The sequence below is a fragment of the Strix uralensis genome, chromosome 4, assembly GCF_047716275.1.
Source record: "Strix uralensis isolate ZFMK-TIS-50842 chromosome 4, bStrUra1, whole genome shotgun sequence".
Classification (NCBI taxonomy): domain Eukaryota; kingdom Metazoa; phylum Chordata; class Aves; order Strigiformes; family Strigidae; genus Strix; species Strix uralensis.
Window position 1 is genome coordinate 29,388,743 of NC_133975.1, and position 17,012 is coordinate 29,405,754.

At 38.6% G+C, this 17,012-nt stretch overlaps 1 protein-coding gene across 10 annotated transcripts in view; it reads left to right on the plus strand.

The window, feature by feature from the left end:
* Positions 1 to 17,012, plus strand: part of ATP10D (ATPase phospholipid transporting 10D (putative)) — a 55,535-nt gene that overhangs the window by 1,747 nt on the left and 36,776 nt on the right. For 6 of the 10 annotated variants that reach the window (XR_012628667.1, XM_074866103.1, XM_074866108.1 and 3 more), the window contains exons 2-3: positions 10,134 to 10,442; positions 11,204 to 11,398. Coding sequence is in view for 8 of the 10 variants with exons in the window: in XM_074866103.1 (XP_074722204.1) it covers positions 10,174 to 10,442; positions 11,204 to 11,398 (464 nt within the window). In the remaining 2 variants the exon portion in view is untranslated. Of the gene's footprint in view, positions 1 to 1,751; positions 1,838 to 10,133; positions 10,443 to 11,041; positions 11,095 to 11,203; positions 11,399 to 17,012 lie in introns of those variants that run through there. The other 4 variants (XM_074866104.1, XM_074866109.1, XM_074866110.1 and 1 more) reach the window with 4 other exon arrangements.

The following is a 17,012-nucleotide window of genomic DNA, read 5'->3' on the forward strand; positions in this document are numbered from 1 at the left end:
TCAGGAAATCCAATAATGTTACTGTCTTTGTGTTAGTAAAAGGTCTTGCAGATCAGTGAGTTGAACCAGGTTCAGCAAGTACCAGATCAATTATGAAGGAGGGGACTAAGCCAGGAGTAGGAGGTAGGAGAAGCAAGAGCAACTTCTTTCAGTGTTAGCTTTTAAATCAGTTCAGCTACTCACAGCACTGCTTCTTTAGAGTCTTCAATAGTTTTGAGCTTACTAGGGTCAGAATTTGAGCATTCTTAACCTCCTGCATTTTTTTTTCCAGGCTCCTATATATTTTGGCTTAATTTTTAATAATAAGACTTTTAGAGATACACATTTGTAGTTGAGCCCTGAATTGCTGTAGGACACTTCTCTATTTCAGGCCTGAAATACCCTCTCGAGACATGTTTTGTAGTGTTGCAGAAACTGTCTAGTGGATAAAGTGGATTCACAGGTTATTCCTGTCAAAATATCCCCAACAGTAGACAGGTTTTATTGCTTCATGACAAATATCTGTATTCCTGAGGTTATAGAAGAGTCAGTTTTGTCAAAAATTCACCACGGTGTTGGAAAACTGTTTGCTGTTGTCTTGAATTCTGTTGAACAGTGTTGTAGCTGATGACCACCTGTATCACACCTAATTGTGATTTCTGTAATGACTTTTAAATGCCCTGTCTTGTCCATATAAAGCCAAAAGGCATCAATGTATGTTGTATGCTGTTTAAAATGGATATAAATACTGGCATAATTTCTTCTGTCACGTTAATGAAATGAAAATTCATTTGTGTGCTCCAAGTATAGGGGCAAATCACAATTCCTGTGTTGGCCAGTTAATAGTTGAGATCAGTGTCATGAAGCATTAAGTGAAGTCTGCAAGATCTGAACCTAATTTTAGACCTGAATATAATAAACAGTACTGGAAGAGAAATAAAAAGATAATGAGTGGCAGATGAGTAAGAAAGGCAAGAACAGAAGGAGCAATACTAAAATAAATAGAAGGGCCACAAAGAATTTCATGAGGCTGAAACAAAAACTAGACACCTGTGTAGTTTGAGTCTGACCCTCAGAACTGCCTCTCCAAAGGGATCTCCCACTGAAAATCTTAAAATACCAAGGGAAAAAAGTGACACACAGCTTATGTTTTAAAACAGCCCTGTCATTTGTAGCTGGACTGCATGTGAGGAAGATGCTTTACTGGTAGAAAGTAGGAACTGTGCTGAAGGTACAACACAAATACACTGGATCAGCACAACAGCATTGACAGTTAAGGTGCTGTCAGCTGTAGCATTACCATCCGTTTGAAATACACAGGTCTCTCACATCTGTTGTAGCGTTGTTTCAGCTTCTTAAAAATCAGAAGGTTACATGTAAATTATTCATATTTAAGGTACATTTTTGGTAGGTAAGACTGCGCTATGCTTAAGGTAGCTTTAATCTGTTTGGCTAAAAAATAGTGAAGCTGCACTGCTCCAGGCCTTGACATGAGCCGTCTAAGTCTGCACAGTACTTGAAGACCTGCATGGAAATCTGTACTTTTGTGGCTTAACTGCTGTTAGTTATCTAGTTATTAAGTAGCTCAGGTTATGCTCATACATGTATCATCTACATTTCTGGCTTCCAGTTTTGGCAGAGAAGTCTGTTTAAAACCCGAAAATATCTTTAAGATAAAATCAAATCTAGTATATTCATTTAAAGTGAGCTATGGAGCGTTTTTTTGATTCAGAGTTGTCTTTTTGTAACACTATGTGTAACCTCCTTTCCCAGATCTGTTGAAGAACCCTAGAGCCTTAAACCTGAAAGCCTGTATGGATGTCTTGGGAGTTTCTGGAACTCTTGAAGAGCTGATAATGTAGGTATCTTAGAAAACCAAAAGAATAGGACTAGTCAGAGACCTAACCTAGGATGTTGGGAACTCAAGTGCAGTTTCTTGCTGTAACAGGTACTTTCAGTATAAATTTCAACGAGTAACGCAGACTTTGTCTACACACAGAGTTTTGGCCCTTTAAAGAAATCAGCAGTGTTAAAAAACAGCAATGCTGCTCATATGGATCCATTTCTTTTAAAACTGTTTACTGTAACTTAGGGAGTATACACTGACTACAAAAAAATCACATCCTTTTGCATCATATGAACACCAGTATAAATTTTTTAACATGGCCCACTGTGGCATTTAAGGTGATGAATTAATTTGGTAAGAGATGAATCCCCTTACGTTCTAGCCGGTCCTCAGAGATTAGAGGGGCTAGGGGCAGCTGGACTTACCTCTTAGTAGGTATGCCAGTTGGGGCCGTAACTATAGGCCTGACCCAGATGCACAAACAGCCCGTATGCTGTAGGTCTGGTTGCATTCAAAAGAAGCAGTCAGGTTCACGAATAATACAGGGCCGTAACTGTAGGTGTGACCCGGATGCCCAAACAGTCCATATGCTGCAAGTCTGGTTGCATTCAAGAGAAGCTGCCAGATTCACGAAGAGTATGGTTTATTTTCATGCAACATCTACAGATTCTTTAAGATTGCCTTCGATAAATGCACGAACTGCAGGTTGGCTATATAGCACTACACAAAAGAAAAATGATTGCAACCACACACACTTAGTTCCCGGGTAAACACTCAGCGTAGCCAAGGGAAATCTTACCAAAAGGTGTCCCTTCTGGGGAGGTGGGGGGGCGAGAGCACAAACCCATTGATCTGTCCCTCTGATTTGGTGTCGGATTATCGTCCCTCCAAATTAGGTACAAACTTGGGGTAGTATTTATCTTAGTATGTATGTGTGAGTGGGTGGGACTGTAGTCAAGTCATTATCTTTTGAGTAACGACACAGTACATTCCTTGGTGCCAAGGGGTACAGCTGGTTTTTGTGGGGAAAAAAGGGAGGATGAGAAACAGGCCGGCTTGGTGCGAGGTGTGCAGCTGTTTTTTGTGAGAAAAAAGGGAGGATGAGGAACAAGGTCAGCTTGCTACTGCAGAAATCATTAGGGTAGAGTGGGAGATAAATCTGTCCTTGAGAGGAGTGAAAGAATGGGACCGCGCGGCCTACACCCCGCTTCACATTCCTCCTTGGTGCCACGACAAACACAAATCACTGGACCTCCATCCCGTCCTGTGCTTGCTCTGGGCACCCTGTGTCAAGGAAATATGTGTGCTTTACAGATCTCTCACTGCTTTGCTTTTCTCACGTTTCCAACACCTAACACCCACACCTTAGTCTTACTGTGAAATTGGTGTGAATTTCATGCATATCAAAGCATCTGCAGTGATGAAATGCTGCATGACCATAAGCTAAAGCTATACTTGTGAGTAAAGACAGTCATAAAAGAGTAAGACTTAACCTGGAAGGTTTTGTTCTACAGTTTTGAGAGACTGATGTGGCACATGAGTACAGGGCATAAAGCAGAACTTTTCTGATGAATGGAGAAGAGGATGTGAAAGGTTTGTACAAATCATAGCTCTCCATCAGTCTTCAGTTTTATTTTGAACTGGTTACCTGTAGCAGAAATGCATGATTCATCTGAGTTTTAAACCTAAAGTTTGATAGTGTATGGTTCACTTGTGTCTCTAGGTACAAGATCTGATTGGCATCTTAAATAAATTTACAAGGTGGAGGGGATTTTCAGCTTTCGTGTACTGCTCCCACACTGTAGCACATTAATCAATGCTACTGCATTTATGGTTTACTATTAAATTCCCTTGCAATTGACCTTGTGTCAGGGCCTTGGCACTTCCTGGGTTTTAATGCATCCTGCTGATTGTTTTTTAGTAGTGAAGAGCTGCTGCTGGCACAAGCAAGAAATTTCCTTTCCAAGATAAGGCATTTCAAGGCATGCAGGTTTTCAGTGTTGCCCATGCTAAATCAGACTTTGTAGGTAGGGGTGCATGGCAAAATATTGCCATAGCATTTAACTTTTCATAGTAACATCAGCCTTCCACTCTTAAGCCAAGAGTTCTTAGCATTCCCTTTATGAATATAACTCAGAATATGTGGTTGCAAATAACCATGTATTTTTCTTAGAGTTTTAAGTTTTGATTCCTGCTGGTTTTTGGCTGTTTGTCCCATAAATTGGCAGCACAAGTCTCTTATCCAGATCTATTTAGCATATTAGGGTGTCTCTGCAGATTTCATACTGGCTTGCAAAGACATGTTACAAACTTGTAAAATTGCATGTTACAGAGAAAGTAGCAAACCTTAAGAGAAAATAAGTATTTGTTCTTCAGAGTGTAAATTAATCTTTAGGCCATGGCTTCCTTAAGCTTCTCCATCATCTAATAGCTTCTGAGTTTTCAGAGATGATTAGGAGGCGTTTTTAGCATTTAGCCTGTATAGTTCTGACAGTGTACTCCAGTCATAATGTAGCGACACAGGTGCTAGCAAGCCTGTGCAATAACACTTCCCAAGAGGTTTAAATGGGACTTTGTGTGGATCAGGGATGATCCACTCTTCTATAGCTTTGTGTAGTGTGACCTCCATCTGGGTTAGCATTTTTTATCTTCCCTGGTCACCCCAGAACCTCAGACCTATAGAACGTCCTGAAATATTCAGGTAGGGAGCTAAGAAAAGGGGTGTTGCTGGAGAGGTGCATTGTCTGAATTGCTTCCCTTTTAGGTACTGTAGACATTTTACAGGTAAGATAATGCAGTGTTATTGATTGCTTTTCTGTTTGCCAGGAATCGATTTATTACTTCCTACTGGAAACAGGCCCAGGTGGCATAGAAGGCCTGCTGCACATTGTGTCCAAAGACTGTGCCTGAGCAAGAACAGGATACAAACACACACCATACACATGCATTCTTGTGAAATATGTCATTTACCAGGTGTATTTAACAAAGAATTTTCTGAAGGAAGAATGAGGACTAACTATTTGGAGATGAGAGGAAAAAAGAGGATGTTGTCAGAAGGGAGGAAGTGGTCAAGGGAAGCTGGGGTAAATGGTAGGGCACTTCACATGACATGCGAGCAAATGACTGCAACATAATAGTATGGTGCAGTTCCAGAGCAGTATAAACATTGGCTAAATTATCTACACATCTGTTTTGCAGACAATCTTGAGAAAGAATCTGGCATGGGAGAGGTCAGTGATTGCCCAGTGATTTGCCAAAGGCTACCAAATAATGTAACTGGAACTAAGGAATTTTTAGTCTCAGCTCCATCTCCCTGCAGGAAGGCTAAGAGTGAAAGCTTGTATGCAGATATGAAGGTGACACTTCACAGAATTGGAAGCCAGCAGTTTACAAGAGACAGTGAAAGGCAAGTGATGGGAAAATAAAACTTTAGACATGAAATACAGATACAAGAGAATGCTTATACTGGGCTTTATAATGAAAGGTCCTTCTTTCAGGGTACAGACCACTTAAAAATAGGGGTTTTCTCATCATTACCACTAGCAGAGAGATACTAAAGGCTTTTTTATTGTGATATAGGATGGTCAAACACGGATAGTGTACAGTGTTGATCTGTCCTGTGGTAAAAATGACACCGCTGTGCCTTGCTTTTACGAAGATTTGACAACCAGCTATTGCACGTTAACCATATCTAGTCCTTCTAGTTTTCCATATCTCAAAGTGCTTTATAAGGAGAGGAAAGAATCAGAGTACATGAGGGAACTGAGGTAGAGAGAAAGTAAATAATATGTCCAGTGTTAGATAATTCCCTTCCACATTTCATCACTATCATGTGACATTAGTGAGCTTGCTACAAAAACTTGCCTTTTTGCATGTAAGATATATCTGGATTACCTCGATATCAGCTAGTGCCATTTAGCAGGGTCACGTAATGTTCACTTAAGTGTATAGCATGAAAATGAGAACAGTCTAGCTTGTGTGATGCTGTCCTCAAAACTTAGAATATGATTATTTAGGCTCTTGTTTTCAAATACGTGAACATTATTCTTGGGTTTTTTAAAACATAAACTTATTTTTTAAAAATAAACTGTTAAAAATACTGCTTCAGAGCAACTCATCTGGTGGGTCTTTTGCCAGTGTATCTGCCGTTTTGTATGACTACTTCAAATTCACATTAACTGGAGAATGCAAGAATTTACTATGGAAAATGACATGACAAGAGGGTCAAATTATGTTTTAAGAGAAGGGATTTCTTAGAAAAAAATGTTTAAAACAGCTTTTATTTGATCTTTGGAAATTCATCCTTTACGATATCTAACATGAAGTTGATGAACCTCCTTTTGACCTCCTTCTAGCTAACCAAAGTAAAGGTGCTCATTACTCTATGATCCAAATTTAATGAGGAAGAAGAAGAAAAATACTCAAAAGAGGAAAAAATGCAAAAGAGATTTCTGAAGTGCGAAACCTCATAAATCCTACTTTAAAATGGAAATGCAAATGATTTTTTTTTTAAAAATAGTAGCTCAGTCAAATCCCAGGTGAGTCAGAGGGCGTTGTAGCAGAGTCTGAGATCCAGATGCATTTTTCCCCAAGATGCTGGTTAATTGTCTGATTCACCTTTTTGATCATAGGAGATTACTTGTTACTTCTCATATGGTGTTTCCAGTGTGGTGTGGTTGTGGTGGTTTTGTGTTTGTTATTTCTTGTCCGTACAATCTTTTTCAGAGTTTTCTTAAAAGTTGTTAAAATAAAATGCTGGGGATACTGGCAGAAATATGCTGTGCACACAACTGAATCTGATGTTTCCTGTTATTTTTTAAGCTCTGTTTCTCTTAAGGAGGATGAGTACGGGTAGGGTGGAATTTTGCAGTGGTGTCAGGAGTCAGGGATGCATGTGTGGTGGGGGGTGACTGCTCTTCAGTAACATGACGTATGCAGTTTAAACCTTTGGCTCCAGATTCAGTGGTGAGGAATTCTGTCTTAACATGCTGTCACCTTAAAATGTCCAGTCCTTTCGCAGCCACCTCCCACTTTATTTTTAAACAGTGGTCACCAGGTATCAAATGCTACAAAAGGTAATAAATTATGAAAACCAAAAAGAGCTAGAATTTAGCTTTTGAAATTTGTCAGGTTTTTACTTTTGTTTTTCCTGATTCTCAACTCTCTTATCCCATCTTTATTTGCATGTTACTGATAATATAATTCTTAAGCTTTTAAAGTTGGTTTAGCTGTATAGGTTTTTTTTTTTTTCCCCAGTATAATTTTCACTGAGTAAACAGGATCTGCTATTTAAAGCCTTTGCATTTGCATTAGCCCTGGAAGTTTCTTTACTTTTGCTGCTACTTCTGGTCACAGAAGTCACTAGTGTCAGATATTTGTTTGATGATTTTATGAAAACATGATTTTCTCTACAAATCTAACCTGCTCTTAAATATCTGACTCATGACATCTTGAAAAATTTTGTGGTGTTTACTTACATTTTCTACAAGGATATTGTACATTGTAACAGTATGTAGAGATATGTCAGTTTACTGCACTTGGGCAAAGAATTACTCTTTCAAGCAAAAGTACAGTTAATTGACACACCCTGTATAATTCATGCTAAAGATGGAAGCTTGAAAGAGACTGATAAATTTAACAGGACAAAGAACAAATCATGTTAAAACTCTCCCTGATAATCCAGCACATTGTTAATTAAAGCAAACATTTAAAAAGGCCCCTCATTGCATAAGATCTGTTTGTGAAATTACTGATTTGTCACAGCAGAGACAGTTAAGGAGAATGTTGTTTCTTCAAAATGGCCAAGCCTTAAGGATGCTGTCCAAAATCGAGAAGTTTGGGGTTTAAGAGCTGAACTGCCAAAATTTGTTATTACAAAAGAAGAAAGTACGTCTTTTCAGCCAGTCAGCTTTTTAAATTCTTTAATTTTCAGTACTTTGTTCTTTGCTTCAGTCCTGACTCGTGTAGATGGGTCGGTGTTCATTTGGTTTTTAGGAGCTCTAGGTGTGTTGAAGAGCTTTGCATAGCCAAGTATGGACTCCACTAGCAACACGTTCTGCAGTCCCTAAAGATTCTTGAAGACCTGGCTACCTTCCAAGCTTTAGACTTGTTCTCAGGCTCAGTGCAAATTAATTTAAGCATCTCTTTCATGTGTATACAGATCAATATTCATATGTCTGACTGTAAGCCATACCTTAAAAGTAGTTCATTGTTGTGAAGTAGCTGCTTCTAGATGTCAGTTTCCATCTCTGGAGGAAAGACTGACCCTGACTAAAATGGGATAGTAGCCTCTATGCAGAGGGCAGTCCCTCTTGGGACTGTCTCACAGACAGTAGGATTAGAGGGAGCAAGGCTATGAAGATGCCATATTCTGTGAAAATAAGAGGATGACATGTATTTTGGAAAATCTTCACAACCTCCTTCTTGTTCCTTCGAGAAATCCCATACATAGCTGCCTTCCTGTGCAGCAGTTGCTTGCCTCTGGTAGTTTGGTGGTTACTGGGACCACAAGGCTTAGCACTGAGAAGAAAGGAAAGTCTCTCTTTCTCAGACTGGTCCCTTACGTTGCCTGAGGAAGCATCACAGAAGGGCCTTGGGAGAACAGTAATTCATGTAGGAACTGCTGGGTAATGCTGGGAGGAGATGCTGTGTAGAGGTTTGTTTTTCTCTCTTTGTTCCTCTTCTCCCTTCACATGGAGATCTGGGTTTCTGAAGAGGAACATGAGTTTCATGTGTGTGGTAACAGTCTTCCAAGACATTAAGATTGTAACCGTCAATAACTATCCACATCTAATGATGCTAGGACAAAAATGTACCATCTTAATTTGATGAGAGGAAGAGGCCAGTTAGTGATTATGGGAAAACTTTCTAGCTAAAGGGTAGTGATGCAGTGGACTAGGCTTTTTAGGAAATTTGCAGAATCTTCTTTTTAAGAACAGAATGGGTTGATGTAGGTATATTAGTACTACCTCATTGCTATAGGACCTGCTGAAGACATTGTGTCTATGTTTCAAGATTTTTGCAATTGTAATAGAAGAAAGGAAAAATCAAGGAAGATACGTAAGGGAAGATAAAATGGTGTCAAATCAATAGTTTGGAATATTACTTTTTACAGCAACATTTTGGAGGAATCTGGGCAGCACAGTGTCGTTTGTCAACGGCAGAGAAAGATACCACATGAATAGAAGTTTGAGTTGATCGAAGCCAAAATCAGGATTAGTTTGATGACTCTGTAGGGTAGTCTGTAGTAAAGAGATTTCATTTAGAAAGATGCAGCAAGTTTTAGAGGCAGTTTTTATGGGGGAATTTAGGAAGAGGATTTAGTCAAAAATTTTGCTGTAATGTATGCAGATAGTAAGATACCAGATGGAAGGAAAGTAATCTACAGCGAGAAGTAGTTGTACTGGTGATTTGGGGCTTATGCAAGTTATAGTTTTAAACAAACGTGAGCTCTTCTATGGAAGAAGTAGTGCAAGAAATGTAGCAACTATTAATTGTAAAAACTCATTGTAAATTGTAAAAAACCTCATTGTAAAAAACAGAAGTTTTGAGCTTCTATTAAAGTATGGTTTGTGTTTATAAAAGTCCTTTTCCGACTGCATTGGGTGGTTTGATAAAGTGAGTATCACCTGTATCTATGAACTTTGATTTTCTTTAGGAAAACACATTCCTGGGTACATTGCTAGAGCTTACCTAAGGTGAATAGGGGAGAAGCATTGGCATGAAGTTTATTCATCCTATATCAGCTAGTAAAAATTCTCAAATCTGTTTCTAATTCAATAGGAAGAGGGGTTTTTGTTCACGATAGCTGTTTAGTGCCTTTCACTGGCAATTCCTCACTTCGGGTCTAAGGCTGTACTCAAATGCCTGTTGCTATAATGTTGACTCCTGAGTTTAATAAACGTTGTTAACCATCAGTGAGAACTGCAGTGCCTGAGATAAGGATTCCTTTCAGAATGCTCTTCTCTGCAGAATTAGCAGCTCATCTGCTTTTTTTTGCCTTACTACAGCACGAGAAACTGGTGGGTGGGCTGCTTACGTGAGGTGCTATTAAAAAAATATTGTGCATTTTAAACAGCGTAATCAGACTCTAGGATCCTGAAAGGGTCAATGAAATTGAGATAAATTCAATCTTTGAAGCAGAGCTCCCTGACCTCACATAACCTATTAACTGTCAGTTGTTTTTCTTTAATCAAAATATGGAAACTACTTTTTTCCTAGGCTTAGTCAAAACTGTAACTGTGACTTTTTAGTTGAAAAGCCTTTACAGAATTACTATGTAACTTGCTGTGTTTTAACATGTTTCTAGATAGAGCACACTCCTTGGATTATAAAGCATTCCAGGCGCAATGGCAGATCCCATCCAATGGGCTCGATACCGTTGGCAGCAACTGATATCTACAGAGGGTGGAGAAGGTAGCAGCAGCAGCAATTCAAGTAACAAGTGCTATCAATCATCAAAAACTAGTGGCAAACACAGGATAGTGATACCCTGTTTGGGACGTTTTAAGGAAGAGTATGAAAAAGTGTCAAAACTTTACATGAACAACAAAATACGGACTACTAAGTATACTTTATTGAATTTTTTACCACGGAATTTATTTGAACAATTTCACAGGTAATTAACTCCTTTTTGATTGTGGTAATTCTTCTGAAGTGGAATCCTTTTATTTAAATGTCTGTGTTACTATATAGACAGGTATTCAAAAATTATTCTTCCTTCTGACCTGCCTATCACTTCAGAAAAGATCTGTGTTATTTGGCCAAAGTCTCTTGAGTATCATCAGTGTTATCTAATCCTTTTCTCCATAGTTTGTGTAATTCCCACTAATTCTGTTCCTTGCTTTTGGAGCACTCCCACACTGCAATCTGCAGTAGGATTTTCAGCTCATTTCCTGCAAATGTATTTCACCCCTTCCCTCATGTCTTTCTCTGTTGCCAATGTTTTTCATCCTCCTTCTGTTTGGAGGACTGCTGTGATTTGTAAAGTTATGTAGGGAGATTGTAGGATGGCTCGCTTTTAAAAACATGTCATCTTCCCCAGGAGATGATAAAATTAAGTTTAAAAGACCTGGAAATTTGAGAGAGTGCAAGTTCACCAAAGCCTCACTAGAAGACATACGCCTGGAGGACAGGTTTGAAAATACAGAAAAATTCTTGGTTTCTGCATCTTCTGATCATGCATATTGAGCAACTGTGCAGCTAAGTAATCTGTTGACTGGAGAGTGAAAACAGAGTTCTGGATACTTAGTTCCTAAATTGCAGTTGAGGTGAAGAAAAGATAAATTACTGCTAACTTAAGTGTCAATATAGCATGGAGTGGGGGAATAAGGATGACTGCTAGCACGTCTAACTTCTGTGTTTTTCTCTTTGTTTCAGAGTTGCCAATTTGTATTTCCTATTTCTAGTTGTCCTAAATTGGGTTCCTCTGGTGGAAGCCTTCCAGAAAGAAATTACAATGCTGCCTCTAATAGCGGTTCTGACAATTATTGCAGTGAAAGATGGTCTGGAAGATTACTCAAAGTACAAAATGGATAGACGGATAAACAACTTAGTAACCAAAGTATATAGCAGGTAAGAGACTAACGGTCGTTCTGGTTTATTGTTATTATTTGATTATGAGTATATGTGAAAAAGCTGTTGGTAAATCTGGTTTACTTCATGGATACTCATAGAATCATAAAGTAATTTAAGTTGGGAGTGGTCTCTGGAGGTCATCTAGTCCAACCATCTGCTCAAAGCAGGTCTAATTAGATCAGGTTGCTCAGGGACTAGCCTAGTTGAGTCTTGTTCACAAGTTTTGCTAAATGGATAGCAAATTAGTGTAAAATTTGCTGAAAAAAATATTCTTTGGTTGAGGCAAGAGTGTTCATGTGTGAGTTTGTACTGTATTAACCAAGGTAGTTTGACTAGTTAAGCATTGTTGTACATAGCATCTGTTTTGAAAGGTGTGTTTTTAATTCCTCTGAAATCAATGTAAGCATCATGGAAATTCAAGAGTTGCTAATTTATCACTATATTGGTAAAGCTCACTAATGTTAGCAGAAAGTACTCATAATGTAATAACATTTCCCCAAACAGAATGAGATAATTTTCCGTTTGAGTCCATCACACAGTTTGGTACAAACGTTAGCATCTGTTGCACAGTGCAGGACTGCAGTATTAGAGACTGTAGGTGCAGGTCAGGAGTGGAGTGTGCTAGTGGTGAGAGGTTTGCTGACAGGCAGTTATTATGCACGGTTAATAAAAAGACAGGAAAGCAAACTGATCATATTATAAATTAACAGGCAAAACACTTCTTCTAGTGTACATCAGTGCTGCCCACATTATTGTTTTTCTTTTATACCTGTCATAAAAGAATATTCTGAGACTCAAAGCCTGTAAAATACAAAGATAAAGGAAGTATAATGAACGCTTTTTCTTTCTTGCATGCTCTGTGGTCATGCAGGGAAACAAATATTTTGAAAAACTTCACTTTTCATGTGTTGTAGTAGCCATCACTAGTAGCACCTGTAGAAGAGGGTTGATTGGCAGTTAGACACTTTAACAAGTTCCGTAAGGTCTGAGCAGTAACATACAGTAGTTGCTGTAGTGTCAAACCACATTTAAAGCTCCCTATTTTCTTTAAAGACACGCCTTTTCCTAATGAAGACTTTTCTAAAATCTTAATATGCTAGCTGGTTATGCCAAACTCTAAATTCTGTACTGTAGACATGACCTTAATCAGCCCATGCAGCAGGTTTGCAGTATGGTACTACATAACCTTAAATATGTTGTGATATTACTCAGAAGATAGAATCTCCAGCTTTCTGGCATTTGCCATACTTTATTGGTATTTTAAGAGCTAGCGCAAAACCATAGAAAAAAGTCTGGACTATCATTTTATATCATCAAAGGAAAAACAAACAGCTTTTTGTTCTGCAAACACAGATATATATAGCAGCTTTCCCAGTAACGTTCTATTCAACCTGTAAAAATTTGAGCTTGAAACAAGTAAGTAATTGGGCTATTAGGGAAGATAAACATTTTCTATCCTTTTCATGTCTGCAGAGAAGGCTTAAGGGAGAAGCTGGATTATATTCTGCTATACTCTGAAAGAATCATTGTCAGAAAGCTGAAGCATTCAATATCCATATTCCTGAAAAGTCTGTTACTTGCAATTTTCATACTAATGTCAATGAAGCAGAATTAATTTTTGATCTTCTTTTCTGGCTTGATTCCTCCCTCATCACCAAAAATGGGTGAAAATCAGTGACCGTATTAGTCATCTGTAAAATTTCCTTCTTGTGCCTATAAGTATTTAGGTTTTGTAACTTTTCTTTCTCCTTAGTTTCTTTATCATGAATTACTTTATATAGTATAATCTATTTTTAAAAATAAGCATGGAGGCATGGTTCAGGAGAATTAAATCTTATTGGTACAAAAATGCTTGTTCACTACCTGTGACCTGATTTATCTTAAACTTCTGTTAATCTCACATTAGGATTCAGAATTTCTTAACTTGTTTAACAAGAATCCTTTAGAAATTGTAATTACTCTTCCAGTGCATGTATTTAATCAAGCATAGTCATATCAATTGTAAACGTGATGAACAACTACCTAATGTTGAATACAATTCCCAGTTATTTTCTTACTGTGCGTTTGTTCATCTGGAGGAGTTGTATGCATTGTACATGCTGTCTGGATGATTTTACTTACACATTAGATACTGATGCCTACGTGGCTACTGAGACAAGTGCACAATATAATGGCTTTTCTTGCTATCTCAACATAACTAAGGAATAGTTGTCATGCTTGGAAGCTGGTAGGCCATCTGTTTGTATCTGAAGGTAATTTGCGTGAAGCATTTTCAGGAAGATCAGTGATTCTCACTTCTTGAACTCTTGTGAGGCTTGCTTTTATACAAAGTTAACTTTGTTCATAACAGAAACTAGTTTCACTGTGCTCTGTTGTCCATTGCAAAATGTGCCAGTCTCAGTGCCTTGATAAATCTGAGCAACTAGATGCTAGTTTCTGTGCTTTTTTGACAAATCTGATCCCTCCTGCCTGCCCTTATTTGCTTTTGCTTATGGCAAATGTCTGACAGCCATAGTTTCAGAATTTTCAACCTGCTACTTTTTGGATTCTGGAATTTATCCATTTGATAGATCAGAATTATTGTATTTGGCCTTAAATACACAGAGTCTGAAGCTGATTTTTCTAGAAAAGGTTATTTCTGTTTTGAAAATGTGATAATGTTGTTTAAAATGTTTTTTTATGTCTCATCTTTCCCTTGTGGAGTAATAAAAGATATCAATAGCCAATAAAATGTGTTAATATGCACTTTAATGTAGTGTGTAATGGTTGCTATGATGTTAAATACTTAAGTTACCGTGTGCCTTTTGAGCAAGTTATCATTTTAAAGTAGTAGGATCTTATTTAAATAGCCATGAATCACAAAGTGTGAAGGCACTTCTGTTTGAGCATCTGTTAAAATCATGTCCTTTGTGACATTTCAGTAGAACTGTGGTGAGGTGATTATGATGGAAAAATCGTTTTATTCTCCCACTGACCTACTACTAAAGATGGTTAAACTTTTTGTCTGACTTTGTGCTGAATGGGATAAAGAATACGTGCATGATCCATCTGCTGCATCAGCAGGATGGATAGTTTTGCTGGTTGATACGTTTTTCTTCTTTTCTTTCCCCTTCTGCAGACCTCTCATATATTTCATTCCAAGCCTTGCATGTAGATGTGCTATTATTACTGTTCTTTACAAATGCATGTTTATGCAAATTATTGTATATATTTGAAATCCAGATATAATTTCATATCCAGTTTTTCTTTATGGAATTGAGGTCTTGAAAGAATAATCCTTTCTAAAAGATTCTTCCTTACCTTTAGCTTTCCTTTCCTCTCCCAGACTCCAGCTTGGCAAAAAGAAAGTGGGAACTCCAGGTGCATCAAGTAAAAAGAACCACCATATACTTTCAGTCCCACGTTTATTAAAGAGGTAGTGATTTAAAAGAGAAATATGGCTTGGACAGGTGTACTCTTTGCTGGGTAAAAAACTGGCTGGATGGCCAGGCCCAAAGAGTTGTGGTGAATGGAGTTAAATTCAGTTGGTGGCTGGTCACAAGTGATGTTCCCCAGGGCTCAGTACTGGGGCCGGTTCTGTTTCATATCTTTATCAATGATCTGGACAAGGGGATCGAGTACACCCTCAATAAGTTTGAAGACACCACCAAGTTGGGCAGGAGTGTTGATCTGCTTGAGGGTAGAAGGACTTTAGAGGGATCTGGATGGGCTGGATTGATGGACTGAGGCCAATTGTATGAGGTTCAACAGGGCAAAGTGCCAGGTCCTGCACTTGGGTCACAACAATCCCATGCAATGCTACAGGCTTGGGGAAGAGTGGCTGCAAAGCTGCCTGGTGGAAAAGGACCTGGGGGCGTTTGTTGACAACTGGGTCAGTAGGAGCTGGCAGTGTGCCCAGGTGGCCAAGAAGGCCAATGGTATCCTGGCTTGTATCAGAAATATCATGGCCAGCAGGACTAGGGAAGTGACCGCCCCCCTGTACTTGGCACTGGTGAGGCTGCACCTCAAATACTGTGTTCAGTTTTGGGCCCCTCACTACAAGAAAGACATTGAGGTGCTGGAGCACATCCAAAGAAGGGCAACAAAGGTGGTGAAGGGTCTAAAGCACAGGTCTTATGAGGAGTGGCTGAGGGGACTGGGGTTGTTTAGTCTGGAGAAGAGGAGGCTGAGGGGAGACCTTATTGCTCTCTACAACTACCTGAAAGGAGGTTGTAGCAAGGTGGGTGTTGGTCTCTCCTCCGAAGTAAGCAGCAATAGGATGAGATTAAATGGCCTCAAGTTGCAGCAGGGGAGGTTTAGATTGGATATTAGGAAAAATTTGTTCATCGAAAGCGTTGTCAAACAGTGGAACAGGCTGCCCAGGGAAGTGGTGGAGTTACCATCCCTGGAGGTGTTTAAAAGACATGTAGGTGTGGCGCTTAAGGACATGGTGTAGTGGTGGACTTGGCAGTGCTAGGTATACAGTTGGACTCGATGATCTTGAAGGAAAGGTGTTTTCCAACCTAAATGATTCTAAGATTCTATGATACTTACCATCTCCTGATGGCTAATCTCAACACTGGCAGCACAGACAAAAAGGTTTTCATTTTTTTTGGTGAAATATGTGGTAGCTAGAAAAAATACAGTGATGTGAGAGTAACAGCATTTTTCTCCTTTTTTAAACCTCTAATAAATTATTACTTCAAGGATAAATCAAAGGGTTCCTTTGTCACAAAATCTTTAATGTCCAAATATTTCTGTGGTTTTGCAAATTCTAGTTCACTTTGAAAAATTCCTGTAGAAGTCAGTGCCAAAAATTGACAACTTTTCACCTGATATTTTTATCTTACTACATTAGTGATGCCATTGCTTTCTTTGTTTATGAGCTTATTTTGTCTCGCTTACCTTTCTGTTTCCATCCTTTCTCTAACTCTTCTAGATACAGGTTGCTTGTGGAATTAATTTTCTCCCACCTCCCTCATGGGTTCTCAAATCCTTTCCATCCTGTTTGGAGGGTGAGGTAAAAGGGTGCTGTTGTGGAGTGACTAGGGCATTCTGCTGCAGTTGGTGTTGTACCCTAATTGCACTCACTTGGCCTTCATAGTGGGGTAAATTGGCCTACAAAAAAAGTTATGCAGATGTTTTCAATACCTGAGTGGTAGTTCTAAAGAAAAAAAAGATAACTAGTTTTCAGCTCACTCAGTCTCCTGAAGAGATTTACTTTGTCAGTACCTTTGCAACCCTCAAAGCTTAAGTCATGCCTTCAGTAACTGAGACTTACATCCTGTTTCAGCAAATCTTTCCTCTCTTTTCCTATTTACCTCTATTATTGGGTTGGTTTTTGTTAATTTACTTTAGAAATTTTTCCTTCAACTATTTTTTTTTTTTCCTCTTTATTTTCAAGGAAATGTGCTGGTATGAAAAGTTAATTCCTGCAGTGTTGAGTCCATCCATCTTGTGATAGACATGGCTGTGGCTTTAATTAAGTGTTACATTGTGACAGTTTTCCATCTGTGTAGAAAAGTAGTGATGAGTATCTTAAAGAGAAAACAGATGTGGCTTATACTAGTTTAATTTTATGCCAGCTTTTGTTGCTTCCTTTTTTTTTTTGCTTTGTTTGCACTTTGAAAGC